Genomic DNA, 18813 nt, shown 5'->3' with positions numbered 1-18813 from the left:
GCAGGTAGTAAATAGATAAAGCCTGCCATCCCACTCCTCATAAGGCTTCCATGCCCTCTATGTCCCTCCCCACCCACTTCCCTCTCCCCACTGAGTGGAGGTCCGGCTTCCATTAGTGCTGCAGTGAGAAGCCTGGAAGAAAGGAGGGGACTGTGGTGTTAGGGAGGGAGGATGCAAGAAGAGAATGGGCAGTAGAAGAGAGGAAACAGAGCATGGGGTAGACGTCCAGGTCAAGTGGCATCTGAGCCCTATGGGGGAAGAAGAGTACCATCCCTACCCCTCCACACACACCCACTGCAGCCATAGAGCACCCTTTCCCCCAGCCCAGACATGGTTCCTGTGGGAGAGACAAGCGTGTAGTGAGCCAGGAAGACTGAAAACACAGCTTAATAAGCAGTGGTTTCACCCCTACATACACATGCTGCCTGATGGCTTCATGGACACCCTCAAGCAGTTCTCAAATGTCCCTTCATAGTCAAGGCCAAGTTGTGGGAAATAACCACAGGCCACAGTCTTTCATCACCCTCACCACAGTAAATCAGAGAATCACTGGTTTCAACCCATGCCACTCAGAGCAGGATAGGCTGTACAAGCCATTATCCCAGATACCCCTTTCATTACCTAGGACAGCAATCCTGGTCTAGGTGGGAACCCAGATGCAAACAAGGGAACCCCAAAGGCCATAGGATGATACCAGAGCTCTGGGGTGAGGGTGGTTTCCAGGGACACTGGAGGGTGTGCTTTGTAGGGGTGAGGGGGGGTCCCCTGGTGCCTGGGCCAGGGAGGGCCAGAAAGTAGAAGGGTGTGGTGGTGGGGATTGGCAGTCATAGAAGTGAGGCTGCAGGCTCCAAGGCAGGTGGCGCTGGGGATAGGAGATGGGTGGTCCCGCCACCCCAGCCCATGCTACCTGTGGTTGTGATGAAGGCGTAGGACTTGGAGGTCTGCCCCGCCCGCACCCCGTGGACCTCCACGTGGTAGGTGGTGCCGGGCCTGAGGTCGGGTAGACTGACTGTGCGTGTGGTGCCCGGCACCGTCAGCTCCCCGCTGGGGCCCTCTGCAGGCAGCTGGGGCCGCCAGCGCAGCACCACGCGCTCGAACTGGCCGCGGAGCCCATCAAGAGACACGAGGAGCGCACCGTCAGCAGAACTGCCCAACACCTCAGGCTTGGGGTGGCGAGGCGCGGCCAACCGGTCGACGCCTTCAGGGGAGAGGCCGTAGATGCCCTGGTTGGAGTCCCGCTTCCAGGTGCCCGCGGTGGGGCTGGCGGTAGGGTGGGGGCGACGGGGCTGGGGGGCGGGGGAGCCGGCGGGGGCAGCGGCCGCCCGACGCCGCTGCAGGTATTCATGGATGTGGCGCGCCACGGACGTGTAGGTCTGGTTGGCGCGAAGTGGGTAGCCGTGAGCCCGCAGGTGGTGCTCCAGGTCCTGCACCGTGCCGCGGAAGCGGCCCAGTTCGGTGGTCAGGTTGCCCCACGCCCGCCGCGAGGGCTGAGGCAGGTTGGGCCCCGGGCGGGACTCCTCCTCGCCCTCCTCTGCTGGCCCCGAGGGCCGAGCTGGCCGCAGAGGCCGCGAGGCAGGGGCAGGACGGGGGCGGGGCTTGGGGGGCGGGGCTGGGGGGTGCACCTCCGGGTAACTGTAGTGGCCTGGTGCTGCCGGGGACGAAAAAGGGGTAGGGGAGAGCTGGTCAGTGGCAGCTCCCCGCACCCTGCACTCCACTCCACCGCGGCTCCTCCCCCTCCCGTCCCCATCAGAGCCAGAGGCCTCTCCCCTGAGTCCCAGCCCCACCTGGAAACAGAACCAGAGCAATGAGTCAGTTCCCCTCACCCTCCAAGCCCACCACTGTTGGTGCCCTAGAAAGAAAAGAGAAGCCAGCAGGCGGGGCCCTGTATCTGAAGGAGAGAAAGGGGAGTAAGAAGAGAATGTGAAATACAGCGAAGTGAGCGTCCCCCTGTCACAGGAAAAGAAAAGAAAGATCCAGGCATCTGTTAAGAAACTTTGAGGGTTAGTAGAAAATTATGGCCGAGAGACCCAACTCCTGGAGACCAAAATCCTGAAGTCAACAGGACTGCTGATTTATAATCTGCCTGAATCCAGTTCCTACAAGATCTGACTTTCAGCACCACTGCTTCAGTTACCTAAGTTAGGATAAGAACCTTCCTTATCTGGGTGGATCAGAGAGCATCTCCTTTCCATGGGGTAGTTCCTTCCAGAGTCTAACCTGCAGCCTTGCTATAGGACTCTAAGCAACTGTGTCCTCAGTGACTTCAGAACAGAGCAACAGGTGTTTTGGGATTGCCACACACCCTGCCAAATGCATTCTGAGGAGACTGTGAACCTTAGACCTGGGCTCCCTGTCTTGGAAATTAGGGCCCTTCCCTAACCCCTGGCTGGCCATACCTGTGTTGGCCCTGACAGAAGCTGGGTAGCTGACTGCCCGACCCCGTTCTGCAGTGACAGTCACCACATATTCCACGCCTGGCATCAGGTCGGTAAGCAGTGTCCCATCCGCTTCGGGTGGAACTTCCAGCCGTACCCTCTGGTTTCCGGCACTGACATAGGAGACCACAAATCGGTCCACCTCAGCCTGGGGTCGTAGCCAGCTGAGCTCCAGGGTGGTCGGTGTCACAGCCACTACGCGGAGGTCCTGGGGACCATCGATCACTAGTTGAGTTGGAGAGAGGAGGGCTCATGTGGGATTCTGATTCTTCAGTCATCAGCTTTCCTTCCAAGACCCGAGCCCCCATCCCGCCCCATCCCTCTGCCTCCCACAGGACAGGCCTACAGCTGTCCCTCTCAAACCCAGACTTCCACCCAGGACCCTGCCCCCACAGTTCCAGCTCTCACTGGTGGTGATGGTCTTAGAAGCAGGAGGACCCCAGCTGGTCCCTCGAAGGGCACGGACAGTGACCTGGTACTCCTGACCAGGGGCCAGTCCTCTCTGGTCATAGGCTGAGGCAGAACTGGGCACCCGCGCCGTGAATGGGGGGCTCGCCCCCTCTGTCTGTGAGAGAGAGTACCAGGTGGATCAGAGGCTGGTACTCTTGCCCCTACTGCCCAATTCCCCTATATCTCTTCTTTTTCCAATTCTGAACAGTGCTGGCATGGGACTGTGTGGAACTTGGCCCTGTACAAGCTGGGAGCAGGCAAGTAACAGCAAACATGTCTAGAGCCTTACTTCCTGCTAGCTGCTATTCTAGGCAATTTACAAATATGAACTCATTTAATTCTTTTTTGTTGTTGTTGTTTTGGTACTGAACCCAGAGGCATTTTACCACTGAACTACATTTCTAGCCTTTTTAAATAATTTTCAATTTTGAAACAGAGTCTCACTAAGTTGTTCAGGGTCTTACTAAGTTGCTGAGGCTGAGCTCAAACTTGCAATCCTCCTGCCTTGGGCTCCCAAATTGCTGGGATTATAGGCATAAGCCACCATGCTAGCCAAACTCACTCAATTCTTGCAACAGCTCTGTGAGATAGGTCCTATTGGTCCCATTTTACAGATGAGGAAACTGAGAATGATAAGTATCTTATCACTCAAATCAAGATAGTGGCAAGGACTTGAGCCCAGGCAGTGTGAACCCAGGTTTGCTCTTCCTGGGCACTCTTTGTTTTGTTCATCTACCAGAATTCCACCTGACAATCCTGCTGGCTTTCCCCTGGCAACCCCAACTACCTGAGTAGGAGGAGGCTTCTCCTAAACTTGTTCCTTTCAGAACAAATGAAGTAGACTAACGATCCCCTTTGAGTCTCACTTCCTCCTTCAAGTGTCTACTCAGCCTGAATCTCCAGCAGATGCCTGCCCTGGCTGTGTAATTTGGTTGTGGCCTGTATCATGATATTTCTTTTTAGGACTTTTCTCTTCAGCTTGCTTCTAGACCCCTTTACAACAAGGCCTATGGGCTCAAAGTTCTAGAAATGTTTTTCTTTCTTTCTTTTTTGGTAGCAGGAGCATATAATCACAGAACCACATCCCCAGCCCATTTTTTACTTTTGAGACAGAGTGTCACTAAATTGATTTAGGGCCTCACTAAGTTGCTGGGGCTGGCTTTGAATTTGTGATCCTTCTGCCTCAGCCTCCTGAGCTGCTGGGATTACAGGCATGGATACCATAGCCGGCTCACAAGTGTTTCTTCATTGCTGATTTTGAACCTGAAATCATGCTCAGTAATGGAGACACAAAAATACAGTTCCTGTCCTTGGGTAGCTCATATTCTAGTAGCTAAATGTAGATCTCCACACAAATCTCTTTGTATAGTAAATGAGTTTGAGAAAACAACCCTTCTCTAAGTGTATATTTAAGGTAGTGTGATTGTATATGGTGGCCTCACAGGAAATTTGGGCTGCTGCTTTAGACAGAGTCTTCAGAGTGCCAGTCTCTGGGGAGGCTGGAAGAGCTGGACATTTGTGAGCATTCTAACATCCCTGCATTTCACTGGGTTATCCAGCTAGGACAGCTGCTGAGGACACTGTGTTCTGCTTAGCTATGTTGGCCGTGATGGGGATGCCTCCATTCAGCCAAGTAGGATTGGAAATTTCTAAAGGTACTCTCCTAAACCAAGAGACTTGTGGGGAAATCAACATAGTAAATACCAAAGTATAAAACCAGATGAGAAGGCCACGTAGAGATTTCTTGTGGAGGATGAAATAAAGCTTTGTCAGAGTTTTCTGGGTTGAAAACCTTTCCTGGACACACATGATCTCTGTTCCTGTCCTACTCAGGCTGCTCTCGGATATCCCAGGCTAGGAAACCTTAGATTGGCCCTCACTCAATACCTGTAACGTCTCACCCTTCCCAGAACCCACTTGCCCATTACTCTCACCCCTACTTTCTCTTGTCTCTGTCTCTTTTGTTTTTTCTTTCTCTCCTCTCCCTCCCCCCACCCCACACTTGGGTGCTCCCTGAGTAAGCCTGGTTCTTTCATTAAGGCAAGCCTATCCCCAGAGTTTTCCTTCACTCTGTGGAATAGCCTGTCTATATTCTGTAGACACCATTTGGTTCCTCCTGAGATAGATTTGGGAACAGTCCCCTTAAAGGTCCACGGTCAGCCTAACCCATGTGTCCCAGCACCATCTTGCTGGCTGGAGGCAGATTCTGGCAGCTAACTCTGCCCCTTGGTAAAGCTTGGTTCCCTCAGCAATTGTTCTTGGTGAATTTTTAACTTTATTCTTAATGTCAACCTCCCTCAAAGGGAGGACTCTATCTTGACTGGTCTCTCACCCTCCCTTTTCAGACAAGACCCATGCAAAAACTCTTCTGTGTGTGCACTCTTGTATTCAAGCCAACACTTGGCCTAGTCTGTTTCCAGGCTGCAGAATACACCCAGACCAGGAATACCTGAACCTCTTTCTGAGGCAGGGATCACCTCCCTTAGGATGCCATGCTTTCTCTCACACTTTCATAACAGCCAACATTTTGGAAAATAAGCATTTCTTAAGTAATGATCCTCAGATTTGAGGCCATCAGAATCACCTGGGGGACCTGTTACAACATAGGTTACTGAGATCCATTTGCAGACTTTCTGGAGTAGAGAGCTGGGGTAGAGTCTGATATACCACATGTTTCTAACAAGTTCCCAAGGTAATGTTGATGTTGAGGACCAGGGAGCACTGAATACACTTTGAGGCCCACTGAGTCACAATAACAATGCCACATATGCAAGGAGAAAAGGGACATTCTTCTTCTGTGTTCTGAAAATAATTCCAATAACTAGCAGAGTTTGGATTTTGAGAGAGAAGTACTTCCAGAAAGAGGGAGGAGATGAAGTAGAGACCGGCTTCAAGGAAAATGGCAGAGGTCAGAGGACAGTGAGCTACTGAACATATCCCATGCCAACAGAAATGGACAGAGAGCAGTGGCCAAAACAGAAGACTCAAGTGTAGAGGTCAGCTACACAAAGAAAGGACTGGGAGCACAGGCTGGTGTGGAATCCAAGAGGGGTGTTTAGGGACCAATTAACAGGAGCTTCTTTCACACCCAGGCCCACAAGGGATCCACAATATGACAGAGTTCCATATCCAGAGCAGAGTAGATGAACTGAGACCAGGACCACGCCTGGAGCAGGCCAACCCAGCACCACCCTGTCTCAGAGTAAAGGGCAAAGCCTAGGGCTTTGGCTGGCAAGCTGCACCCCCTGACAACACCCAAGGATAAATCTGTATTTATTCAGAGCAGGAGACAACGGTCTCTGAAAGCTTCTCTTATCTCCAGTGTTTATTTTAATTCTTCTTTCTCTGAAGTTTCTTAGGAAAATTCCTTTTAAAAGTCCCACCCTCTTTGGATTAGAGCTATGTAAATAATGTACACATAGAAGAAGAGAGTGGGAGAAACACTTTAAAATGTTAGCAGTGCTTATTTTAGTGTGGAGCAGCCAAGAATTATTTGTTTTTCTTTAGCTGCCAAGTTCTTGTCTCGTGATTAAATTATTTTTATCACAAATTTTTCTTTTAAACATAAGAAAAAACCCAAGCTACCTTGGTTGTATCACAAACTAGGGATTTCTGCCTCTTCTTTGGCCTGAGAGTGAGAAGAGATAGGACATGGTGGGGGTCTAGCCTGGGGGTCATAATGAGACCAGGCAAAGGGAGGCAAGGATGACAGCTAATATCTCTGAGCTATCCCTTCTGTCCTAGTGTCTGACCAGGCTTTAGGCCCAGAGAGTTATTTATTTTTCCAGAGTCCTGGTTAAGCTGATGGAGATGAGGGTGACATGGCACATCCCTTGTGGCATTTGGGGATGATGCAGGAAAACATGAGTTGGATGCTAGAAATGTCAGATGATTTAGAGCTGGGAAACAGCCATATCCTAAAAGCTCAATTCACAGAAAGGGAAGGCCCTAATAATAGGCCATAGGCTTTGCCCCTATTGTGCTCCCCAAATGTTTTAATGGCAAGTTGGAGGCGGGCAGAGAAAGAATGCTTTGCAATGTGCTGGCGTCATGAAGGTGAAAGAACAAGTCCACAGACTCAAATTATTGCAACAGCCTAGACAGCTTGGCCTAAACCAAGAAAGATAACATTGAACAGAGTCAAAGGCAAAGACCTATATTTAGACTAAAAAGTGTATATAGTTGAATGTTGTCTTCTCTCTTTCCTTCCTTCCTGCCTTCCTCCCTTTTTTCTTTTTTCCTTGCTTATCTGTATTTTCTACATTTTATGCACTTGGCCCAGATGACTTTTATAATTAAAAGACACTTAAAAGAATTATGATCAAAACTGCTGACAGTATTGTGACTACAAGTTAATATATGCCAACTCTGAGAAAAGTGCTGGTGCATCCAGAGTTAGCCAATGGGCTCCTCTCTGATGCCATTTTTGGGGAACACACAAAATGCAGGAAGCACAAGAATGTAATGAATTCCAAACAACAAAGACTTAGGGGGAAGGGGTGAAGAAACTGAAGGGTTTTGCCTGGGGAGAATGAAATATAATTGATGGCTGATGTTGCCAAATATCTGGAGGCCTGTGGTATATGACACAGAAAAAGCAAAAAATATTCCATCAGCTGGTGCATGCTCAGCTGGGTCAATGGATGGATGGTAGAATTTGGGCAAATTTGGATTCACCAACACAATGAACTGACTAGCCTTGATGGCCAACTGTATAGCCTCAGGAAGTACTGAGCTCACTATCACTAGAAGTGTTCCAACAGCACTAGACCAATGCTTGCTGGAGATGTCGCAGAGGCCACCAGGCCTGGTATGGGGCAGGATAAGAAGGCCTGTACAGCAGCTTCAGGATTCCAGCCATCTGGGCTTAACCACTCATTACATGAACTTTTTGCATGAGGTGAGGACCCCCTCCCTTGCCACACATACTGCCAGTGCCACTCAGTCAGCTCACTCCTGGAGCTTGGCCCCCTTCTCACCGTGGGGATGAACTGAATTTCATAGGCATCCACAGAGCCAGGAGCCCGGGTCCATTCTGTCCGAACTGTTGTCTCCTCCAGGAGGTGCATCCTCATGTTTTCAATGGCTGGCACCTCTGCCCAGGAGAACAGGGTAGGAAAAGCTGATTAGCCCCAGGCAGCCACCCCCACAGCCCCTCTTACTCAAGGCCACACCAAGAGGCCCATCTGACCTTCCCCTGCTCTCTGTAGGTGGGGAAAAGCTGGTAGAGGCTGGAACAGGGCTTGGGTCTCCCTCATCTTCCCATCTCCAGGAACACAGAATCTCTTTACAAGCAGTTAAAGGGAGCCCCAATCTGCTCCTCAGAGATCTGAAGCCCAGTCTCACCTGATGACTGCCTCCCCATAGTTCTGCTTTTCTTGCGGGACTCTGGCTCCTCTGACTCCCACCCCTCTAACACCTACACCATCTCCCTCCAGGTCTTGGGCACCCAAGGCTTTAGGTTTTCTGGATGGCTCTTGGTCCTAGAATCCCAGTCCTTCCCCAAACATATTGGAGAAGACTGCCCACTCACCTTCCCCACAGTCCTCCCCGGCATAGCCATCTTGGCAGAAGCAGCTACCCTCGCGACACTCTCCACGGCCACGACAGTCCCCAGGGCATATCTGGATAGCACAGTCAGGGCCTCGGAAGCCCTCAACGCATACACATTGACCTGCGAGGCACAGTTCCCTGGGGCCGCAGCCCCCTGGGCAGGCGCTGGCGGGAGGCTCTTCCTGCCCACAATCCTCACCACCATAGCCCGTGTGGCATATGCACACTCCTTGAACACAGCGCCCACGACCCCGGCAGTCAGCTGGGCAGGTGCGGGTGGCACACACGGGGCCGGTGTAGCCTGGGTCACACACACAGCGTCCTTCCTCACAGCGGCCGCGTCCGTGGCAATTGGAGGGGCAGGTGCGGATGCTGCAGTCCTCGCCTGCATAACCCTCCCAGCAGGTGCATACACCGTCCTGGCACACGCCGTGTTGGCTGCAGTCTCGTGGGCACCGCCTTACACCGCAGTCCTCACCCGAGTAGCCGTCGTCACACACGCAGCGCCCATCTAGGCACTGGCCGCGGCCTCGACAGCCCCCAGGGCAGCTGCGTGTACTGCAGTCCTCGCCTGAGTAACCCGCATCGCACACACACACGCCATCCTCGCAGCGGCCATGTCCGCGGCAGTCTCCAGGACACCGACGGCTCCCACAGTCCTCGCCAGTAAAGCCTGGGTTGCACACACAGCGGCCGTCCACGCAGCGCCCCCTCCCGCGACAGTCTCCAGGACAGGCACGCGTGCCACAGTCCCGACCCGTGTATCCGGGCCAGCACACGCAACGCCCACTCTCGCAGCGGCCACGACCACGACAGTCCCCAGGACAGCTGCGCACACCGCAATCCTCACCGCTGTAACCCGTGTTGCACACACACACACCGTTCTCACAGCGCCCACGTCCTCTACAGTCGCGCGGGCAGGCACGGGCGCTACAGTCAGGCCCGGTATAACCCGGCCAGCACACACAGCGGCCATCCTCACAGCGGCCCCTTTGGTTGCAGTCACCAGGGCAGCTACGCACGCCGCAATCGTCCCCGCTGTAGCCTGCGTCGCAGATGCATTCGCCATCCTCACAGCGCCCACGCCCCCGGCAGTTGCGAGGACAAGTTCGGGTGCTACAGTCCTCGCCTGCGTACCCGGGCCAGCACACACAGCGGCCGTCCACGCAGCGCCCTCCCTCACCACAGTCCCAAGGGCAGCTCCGCACGCCGCAGTCTTCTCCAGTGTAGCCAGGGTCACAGACGCAGCGTCCGTCCTCACAACGCCCTCTCTGGCTGCAGCCTCGAGGGCAGCTTTTCACCCCACAGTCCTCACCAGAGTAGCCAGGATTGCACACACAGCGCCCGTTCTCACAACGTCCTCTCTGGCTGCAACCGCGAGGGCAACTTTTCACACCACAGTCCTCACCAGTGTAACCTGGGTCGCACACACAGCGTCCGTCCTCGCAGCGTCCTCTCTGGCTGCAGCTCCGAGGGCAGGAGCGCTGGCCACAGTCGGGACCTGAGAAGCCTGCCCTGCAGACGCACACACCTTGCACACAGCGCCCTCGGCCTTGGCAATCCCCTGGGCAAGAAGGCCAACCACAACTTGGGCCGGTGTAGCCGGGGAAACACACGCAGCGACCTCGGACGCAGCGACCCTGATCGTTGCAGTCATCGGGACAAAACCCGGATTCTGCAGGAGGGGAGGAGGGGGACATCCCAGACTCTGTGGGGTCGGAGCAGGTGGGTCCACCCCACCCTGGCTCACAGGAACAGGCACAACGACTCAGGTCAAACACACCATGAAGGCTGCAAAGGCTACGAACATCTGTCTGGCCTAAAGTGGGAGAGAGAGAGACAGGCCTCAGTCTCTCTGCAGGGAGAGAGACTGAGCCTACATAGTGCTCCTGTGCCCTCCTCCAGCAGGGCCAGCCTCATTTCATAAGGCCAACTTAGTTTCCAGTTGCTTAATGACCTTATCAAATGCTTGGGTTGACATCTAGCCCAGCTCCACTCCCCAAGTTGTGCCCTGGGCTGCATCCACCCCTTCTAACAGCAAGGAAGGGGTGCCTTTTTGTAATTCACACCAAGATCCAAGATCCTTTATGGACTAATGATGCACCCAACCCTAACCCTCGTCTCCACCCTCTCTTCTGTGCCTCCTCTTGTGATGACCAGCTCACCTGTGCCAGCCTGGGCAGCAGCAGGACAACATCCCCCAGTGCACTGTTCCTTGAGCCCCTTCACCAACTCCTCCAAGATCTCTAGCCGGATTCTCAGGGCCTGCACCTCTGAGGCAGGGACAGGGGGCTCAGTGCCTGGGGGACAGCCACAGCCAGCAGAGGGGGGCAGATTAATGCGATGGGTGAACACCACTTGCTTTTCCCCTCCTTCCACAGTATGCTCGTAAAGTTGAGAAGAGGGGCTTCCTCCCCCTGGTTGGGGAGGGGGCCGTGGAGCTGGGAGTGTGACATTCGACCGTGGAGAGAAGGGGCCTGCGCTGGCTGTGCCCAGCAGTACCAGGAAGGTCAGACTGGAGGTTAAAGGACATTGGGCTGGCATCGCTCAGGAGGCTGCAGGGAGAGAGGGCAAATATGAGAGCAGCTTCAAAAGGAAGGAGACAAAATGCATCACCCCCTCTTCCCCAACACACCAGCAGTCCCACCACTCACAACTAATCTACCCAACTCACATATTTGTGAAAATTCACATTCAGCCCAACCCCAAAAGATACTTTCCTGGGCATTATCTGGTCTCTACCACTCTTTGTAATGTCATTTGGTTACCTTGTTCTCCTTTATAAAAACTGTGTTCTCCCTTCACAGGCAGAGTGATCTTTTATTTGTCACAAGTGCTCGAAGTTTACACTAGCCTAAGGGCTTTGCACTGTTATCTTCCCTCTGTCTAGGATGCTCTTCACTCAGTTTAATTTTGTTTTTGTTTTTACCACTGAGCTACATCCCCAGCTGGCCACTTCTAGTTCAAATCTTAATTCATGTGTCATTGACCCTGAGAGTCCTTCCTTATGCTGGGTCAGTAGTCTTCATCTCAATGGCCTGTTTATGTTCCTCATGGAATTTTCTGCTGCCTTGTTTTCTTGTTCTTTTGTCTTTTCCCACTACTATAATGGGTGCCCCTTTGGAACAGGGATCTTGACTGTCCTAGCACTGCTGTGTCCCTGTCCCTAACAAACTAATGTGTTGGTAAATGTGCCACCCAATACATAGACATTGAATGAAATTAGCAGATGAGTATCTAGGGCCAGTCCTTCACCAAGCACCTGGATCCCAGCTCCTGTAGTCTTTCAGAATCCTTAAGGTATAGATTATTTTCCCTTCTTCATTCTCAACTAGATCTTTCCCATCAGTTTTTTTTAATAAGTTCATATATCTCCCATTAAAAAAAAAAAAAAGCCTCTTCCTTGGGACTTACATTATCAAGTGCCAAGATTTATTATAAAGTTGCAAGAATAGTCACATGGAAGAAAATAAGAGCCAGAAAAGACCCAAGCACACATGATCACCTGATTAACGACAAAAGTGCCTCTGCAATTCCTCCGGAATTCCCTCCTACCGCACTTCCCCAACCAATGGGAACTCTCCAGGAGCAGGCCTAGGTGGACAGCAGGAATCTAATATCCATAAGAATGCAGATCTTAACATAATCATATCATCTCAATGGCTTGCTGGCGTCACCTTTCAACCAAAAATGCCATGCATCATATTACTTGGCTGTGGCTCTTAGCACTTGGCATCTTCTCTGAAACTGAACTTATGATTGTCTTTCCCATATCCCTTCCCTCCCAATGCACCTCAGGGCTCTATTATTCATCCAGTTCTATTAGCAGAAACCCAATAGCTCATTCAATGCCACCATATTTCATCATACTTATCCACATTTTCTTATAAACATCTCTTTAATCATTTCTTTCTTTCCCTCTTACCATCATTATAGTCCAAGCTAGTATCCACCTCTTGCCTAACAATGGCCATTGACTTCTAGCTGATCTTCCACAACCCTGCAAAGGCAACCAGATGTCCCTATTTTCCTTGGAACTCTTAAGTGTCTCCCCTCCAAATTATCTCAGAACAATGATAAACAGCCTTGCATCACCTGGCCGCTGTTGACTTCTCCTACCTCATCTCCCTTCTTCTTTCCACTCCAGTTCCACTCGCCTTCTTTAGGTCCCTCATATTCCTTGTGCTTCTTCCTGATCCCAGACCTTCATATACACTGTTCCCTCTATGTGGATTACTCTTCCCTTCTCTCTTGGCTTCCAGATCCTTCAAGTCTCAGCCCTATATCATTTCCTCATGAAAGCCTTTCTGAACAAGTCAGGTCCCCCATCATGTGATATCACAGTACCATATAATTCCCACTTGCAGCATTTATAACAATTTGTGATCAGACACAAATAGATATATGATGGGATTATTTTATTACTTTCTTGCCTATTCTCAATCTGCCCATTAGACCATAAGGTCTATGGGGCAGTCATAGTAACTGTTCCCCCGACCTTGTCAGCTGTATCCTTGCACCAAGCACATAACAGGTGCTCAATAAATATTTATTCACTATAGGAATGAATGAAAATTTCAATTTAAGCTCAGGACTAGCATTAAGGCTGAAGTCAAGAATAGGACCAAGGTCAGGGCTAGGACCACGGACAGTGTCTGGGAATAGAAATTAGTTAGAAAGCAGTAGCCAGGGTAGACCAGTCAGAGACCAGAGTTGGATGGATCCTGGAAGGATCAGATGGTATAAGCACTTTAGAAAACTGTTTGGCTGAATTTACTTGATTTAATAAAGCTGAACATATGTAAACCCCATGACCTTGCAATTCCAATCCTAGGAATACAACCAACATAGCACTACTACCCAGAATAGTTTCAAACTGGGAGCTACCCACATGCTTCACATCAGCAGAATGGATTAAATAATTGTGGTTCATTCTTACAGTAGAATAAAATGAGCAATGAGAAGGAACTACAGCTAAATGTAGTAATATAGATGAATCTTACTAAAAGCTTGAGCAAATGAAGCCAGACACACAAGAGAACATGCTAAATAATTCTATTTAAATGAAGTTCAAGAAGAGAGGATGGTAATCTATAGTGTTCTGAGTCATGAATATGGTGCTCATGGTGCGGGTAATGACCAGATGGGACATAGTGGGAGAATATAGAGTGCTGAGAATTAATTAATCAATTAATGGTACTGGGACTGAACCCAGGGTTTGGTGCATACTAGGCAAATGCTTTACCACCAAGCTACACTCCCCGATACTTTTAAAAAACATATACTATATATATAAAAAACAGTGCTGGTAATCTAGCCCAGGGAAATCTTATTTCTTAATCTGGGTAATGGTTATTCCATCGTGTTTGTGGGATTCACTGTGGCAAGGGCTGGGACATAAAGGAGATAGGGGTTTGAGAGGCAAGGAGGGAGGGAGGGTTCTGGAGAATGAGGGAGTACAGAGGAGTGGGTCAAGCTTCAGTTCAGGTAAAAGTTGAGGAGTAATGTTGGCAAGTGCCAGCTCTTCTAGACTAGAGGGACTGGAGAGAGGAGGGCAGAGTAGGGCAGTGGAAAAATGAACTAGTAAGGGAAGGTGTCACAGCTGAGGAGGCAAGGGACTGACCCCCCCCCCTCAATTTACATATTTCCTGCCTGCCTCTGAGTCCGAGAAAAATGAGTTTTCAGGGCTACAAGCCCCCACAGTCCCCCATCAGCCATCAAGACACAGACGGGAACTGGACACCAGAGACAGTGTTTCCACAAGGAGAGGCACCTCACCTCAGGTAGCCAAGGCAGATAAATCTGAATGTAGACAGCCACCCTTTTCTGTGCCCCAGCCCTTCTCAGGTAGAGGTGTAGCTTTGGGTATCAGGTGGGTTCTGGCTTAAACTACCTGTCATTCTGTGTCTAAAGCTGTGCAAATCATCCACATACCAACTATGATGGTGCATGCACAGACAAATATGTAACACAAATAGAGATATTCACATGTGTTCATCCACAAATACAAATATAAACATGCTTGTGCATAAAATACTTACATCCACCTATAAAGCCTGAATCTGTAGAGGCACGTGTACACAGTACACACCATACTCACACTCAGACACACAACCTCCCCTCTACTTAGCCATTGAGTGATGACCAAGAAAGTTGATTTCTTGCTGGCTCAAAGGGCAGCTGTGAAAATGAAGAACTGAACTGAACAGAAGGGAACTGCACTCCTAGGGAGGCGGAGGATACATGGTCCCTCTTGTATTCTCTGACACTGCTGGAGGCCTCTGGGAATTCTCCAGTCCCTTTCCCATCCCCCATCCCCCACAGGATTCAGTCTCTTTCCCCATGGGCATGGAAGGGAGTCTCTGTAGCAGGAAGGAGTATACAGAATCCATTGCCTTCTCTGGAAAGCTGGTCTAGAAGACAGGTGCAACCCCCATAAACCATTCCCAGAGCCTCCTTCCCAGTTCCCTCCCCTTCCCTTCCACCACCACCCCTCTAGCTACCCACTCCAATTCTTGGAAAATTTTGACTGTTCTCTTTACAATGGGCAAGCAAAGAATTTGGGTATCTCTTGTGTCTCCCCTCTGTCTCTCCCAAGTGTGGCTGGTTGGGGGCAATGTGGCCTCACCCTCTTGGCATTCTTCCCACAGTTGGAGGACTGGTAGGGGTAGGGGCATCTTCCCAAATGTGACTCAGCATCCCTGGTATTTGGTTTTGTGGCCAACTTTGACACTTTGCTCATCAGGGACTCTAGGACCCATGGGGTGTGGAGGGGGTGGGCTTCTATGAGGGATGTGTCAGAGACTGGGGGGTTCTGATCCCATCCTAATTCCTCCCTCTGCCCCTCCTGTCACACTCCCAGCTGAATTTGGCAATGAGGGGTAAAGGCAGAAGGAGTCTAAGAGTGAGAAAGGAGGGAAGGAGCACAGGAGCCTGAGATATTGGATAATAAGCAGGTGGGAAGAGAGTACTGGTAAGGGAGAGTTGGGGACCTAGCTGCCCCTTATCCTATAGAGTCAGCTGATGGGCCAGGAGAATGGAAAAACTAAGACAAAAGGATTTCCCAATCCCTAGTGGGAAAGGTCAGGAGGACAGTGAGAGACAGGAAGGCGAGTTCTGGTTCTACATTAGTGGCCAGGATTTAAGTAGAAGGAAGTTTGAGGAATTGAGGTGCTAGATCTCAAGGGATTGGAGACAGGGCCAGGGAAAGAGGGGAGGGGGCTGGAGGTCTCTGAAGTGGAGAAGGGTGGGGCAGGCGGCAGCTGCGGTGTTTCCTAGTTGCTTCCCAGTAGTTCCCCTCAGTTCCGCTTCCAGTTGTTTCTAAGCCATTAAATTCTTTCCAGGCGAGATAAGAGGCCCGCCCGCCCCACCCAGGGTGTGTCACGTGCATTAGGGGGTGAGTGGGACGATTCCGACTGAGCAAAAGGAGACTAGAAGGGGACGGCGGAGTGAAGACAAGAGTCCTGTGCCCCTCCAGGGACATCACTCAGCCATTGCAGCCGCGGTGAACTGTGAGTCATGGGTGCAGCGCTCCCGGCCAAGAACAAGCTTCAGGATCATCTCTGTAGGCTTTGTGCCCTTCCCAAACCAGAGAGTCCTCACTTTGCCCCATTTCAGCATTTCCTAAAGACTCCCTAGGGCTCCCTCCCAGGTTGTGAAACCTCCGTGCTGTCATCTGGGGAGTCCCCGTCTGGATGCCCAAAGCTCCCTCTGGCACCTCTGGATCTGGCTCAGCCACTACAGTCCCGGCAGTTGGGATTTCACCCGTACTTTCCTCCTGAGGTTCAGCTGTTCACCAGATCAGCCCAGCCTTGTCTTCCCGGCAGCCTCAGCACCTCACTGATAATCACCTTCACCGTGGTGCTGTTCTCCGAGTCCCTGGGTTTGTTCCCAATTCCTTTCACGTGCCTGTACGGGAACCATCCAAACCCTGGCACACCCCACCTCCCACAATCACACTGTCTCACCCTCCAGATGTATCCTCTACAAGGAGTCTGATCCCAGTGGATGTCCCTATTTCCTCTGTCCTGAACAAAAGTCCCTGCCCTAGGAGAGACTCTGAGAGCTCTCCTGCCACACCTTTGCTGGGGTGTTTCCGACAGATAGAAGTGAAATCCCTATCTGTCTACCCATCGGTGTCTCCCTAGGGCTCTGTTCCTTACCTGGGCAATAGGGCAGCTGCTGTGCCTCTGCACCTGCTCTGTCTCCAATCCTGGGAAAGAAGTGTCTCAGAGCAGGCCAGGGTGGACTCCCTTTGGCAGCCCTAGACTCCCCGGAGGTCCCCCTCACTTGTCCCCTGCAGCAGAGGCTCACCAAGCCTGGACCAGACTGACTGTCGATCTGGGCAGCGACAGAGAGAAGGAGGGAGCCTGCAGTGAGCAGGGGGAGGAGAAGGGGAGGACCAGCATGAGGTCAGGGAGGGGAGCGGAGATAGGGCAGGTCCTCCCACCCCTCCTAGACACCACCCCTTCTGTCCCCCTGCCATCATCCTGGCTCCCTCCCTGTCCAGGACCACAGAGTCCCACCATACCCTTGTCTCACCCACTTCATCCTGTCTCAACTTCTCATGTTCTTTCCCCATCCTATTTTAAACTCCTCCCCACCCTAAGTTTTGCCCAACCTGACATTCGCTATTCTTCCCGCTAGTTCTTTATTCCCCATCCTTTCCCCACCTGTGGCCCCTTTTCTCAGACCCAGTTTCTTTTCTCTGCCAACACTGTTCCTCATGGCCAGTCCCTCTCCTGCTCCTTCCCCAAATTCCTTTTCCACTTCTTCCCAGATGCTGCTCCAATTGGAATCTCACCCTATCTGTTGCTAGCACAGGCTCCTTCATCCCCCCAACTATTCTCCACTGGCCATGCAGGGTAGGGAGCAGAGGTAGGAGCAGAAGATAGGAGGCAACCTCCCCTTTAACCCTAAAACCTCTGCCATGAGAGACCACCCATGGGGTTCCACATCCACCCCACCTGCCTCCATTGCTCCCACCTGTTCCCTCTTCCCCAGCTTACACTGACACCAAGCTGCCTTTCTGTCTGCTCTGACCAGTCCCTTTCCTGTTCTCATTTTCCCACCTCAGCAAATTCCTAGAAAAATGTGTGAGACTAACTAGGCAAGTGCTTGACTGAACATCAGGGTATATGTGACGTGGGAAGAAGTAGGGGTTGAGGGGAAGACAGGGAAGGAAAACCTGAGGTTAGGGGCAAGTAAAAGGATGAAGAAAAGAGCTAGAGCAGGAGGCACATCTGGGTGATGTTGTGGAAATGGAGAGGTGATGTTGTAGAAGGCAGAATGGAAGGGAATTAATGCCTGGGGAGCAGGGAAGGGAGAGAAACAGGGGCTGGAGGAAAAGGGCGTGTTGGTCTCAGGCGAGACAGAAAGACTGATCAAGCAAACACACCCCACATTAAGTCTGTTGGGTGTTTCTCTGGCCTCATTTTCCCAGTGCTGCCCTGTTAAGGGGCTAAAAATGGGACTTCCGTCACAGAGAACTGTTCACACTGAGGAGGAACCCGACCCAGGCTCTGTGGAGGATAGACTCCTCTCCACCCCTCACCAACAAGGTGTACCTTGGCCAAGTAATAGGTGATAGTGAAGGAACTTAGAACAGGCATGTGTTGGATGCCACATGTGATTTGAGGCACAGGTGTCTGCACCTCAGGTCAGAGATCTAGTCACAGATGTACTGGGTACCTGGGTCTGGGTATGCTGGCACAGCATGTGGCTGTGGCCACTGCCCACTCAGCTCTGCGTGGCTGAGAGCAGAAGCACACATGGGCTCTCTCATGGGTGTCCCCGTGTATGTCCGTGTGCCTGGGTGTATGTGGCTGTTTTTTTCCTGGCTTTGATGGGAAGGATGATGTCAGCATCTTGGATAGAGCTGGACTAAGCTTCCTTCCTCTGTTTTGGCCTGAACCCTCAGAGCCATGAGTAGGTACCACCTTCTCCCAGATCTCCCAGCAAGCAGTGGGGAAGACAAATCAAAGGCAAGGGAAGGTCTTGAAATTGCACAACCTGGGGAGAGCAGATTGTAGAGTATGGATTTTTTCTCTTGACACCCTCCAATTTCTATGGTTATATCCATTCACCCACCCCCCCAGGCCCTGTCTTCTTTTCAGTATTTAGAAAGTATGGTTATTTAGTCCAGAGAGTGGTCATGAGACTCTGGAGAGAAGCAAAAACCAAAAGTATGGCCCTAGGATGTTTTGGAAGCCCACCTCTGGGGACCGGATGCTGGAGTCTGAGACAGGAACATGGGGTTCCAGATGTTGACAAGCTTATGAGGCATTTGGGAAAGCCACTGGAAGCTTGATGTAGTTCCAGGTTCCAAAATAATGACTGTCTAAATCTTGAGTCACCTCCTGCATTTCAGTCTCCC

General features: G+C 51.4%; 1 protein-coding gene across 6 annotated transcripts in view; it reads right to left on the bottom strand.

Moving 5' to 3' along the window:
• Tnxb (tenascin XB) overlaps positions 1 to 16958 on the bottom strand; it is a 63283-nt gene extending 46325 nt beyond the window's left edge. For 2 of the 6 annotated variants that reach the window (XM_071613505.1, XM_071613508.1), the window contains exons 1-7: positions 16601 to 16958; positions 10604 to 10993; positions 8419 to 10257; positions 7865 to 7980; positions 2844 to 3000; positions 2397 to 2660; positions 908 to 1648 (exon numbers count right to left, since the gene is read on the bottom strand). In XM_071613505.1, coding sequence (XP_071469606.1) covers positions 908 to 1648; positions 2397 to 2660; positions 2844 to 3000; positions 7865 to 7980; positions 8419 to 10257; positions 10604 to 10982 — 3496 coding nt within the window. In that variant the 5' untranslated portion in view covers positions 10983 to 10993; positions 16601 to 16958. Of the gene's footprint in view, positions 1 to 907; positions 1649 to 2396; positions 2661 to 2843; positions 3001 to 7864; positions 7981 to 8418; positions 10258 to 10603; positions 10994 to 11943; positions 12033 to 16288; positions 16347 to 16600 lie in introns of all 6 variants that reach the window. The other 4 variants (XM_071613507.1, XM_071613506.1, XM_071613510.1 and 1 more) reach the window with 4 other exon arrangements.
• Positions 16959 to 18813: the final 1855 nt, after the last annotated feature.

This window comes from Marmota flaviventris, chromosome 6 (genome assembly GCF_047511675.1).
Source record: "Marmota flaviventris isolate mMarFla1 chromosome 6, mMarFla1.hap1, whole genome shotgun sequence".
Classification (NCBI taxonomy): Eukaryota; Metazoa; Chordata; class Mammalia; order Rodentia; family Sciuridae; genus Marmota; species Marmota flaviventris.
The sequence above is the reverse complement of the archived record's forward strand: the minus strand, read 5'-3'. Positions and strand labels throughout refer to the sequence as shown.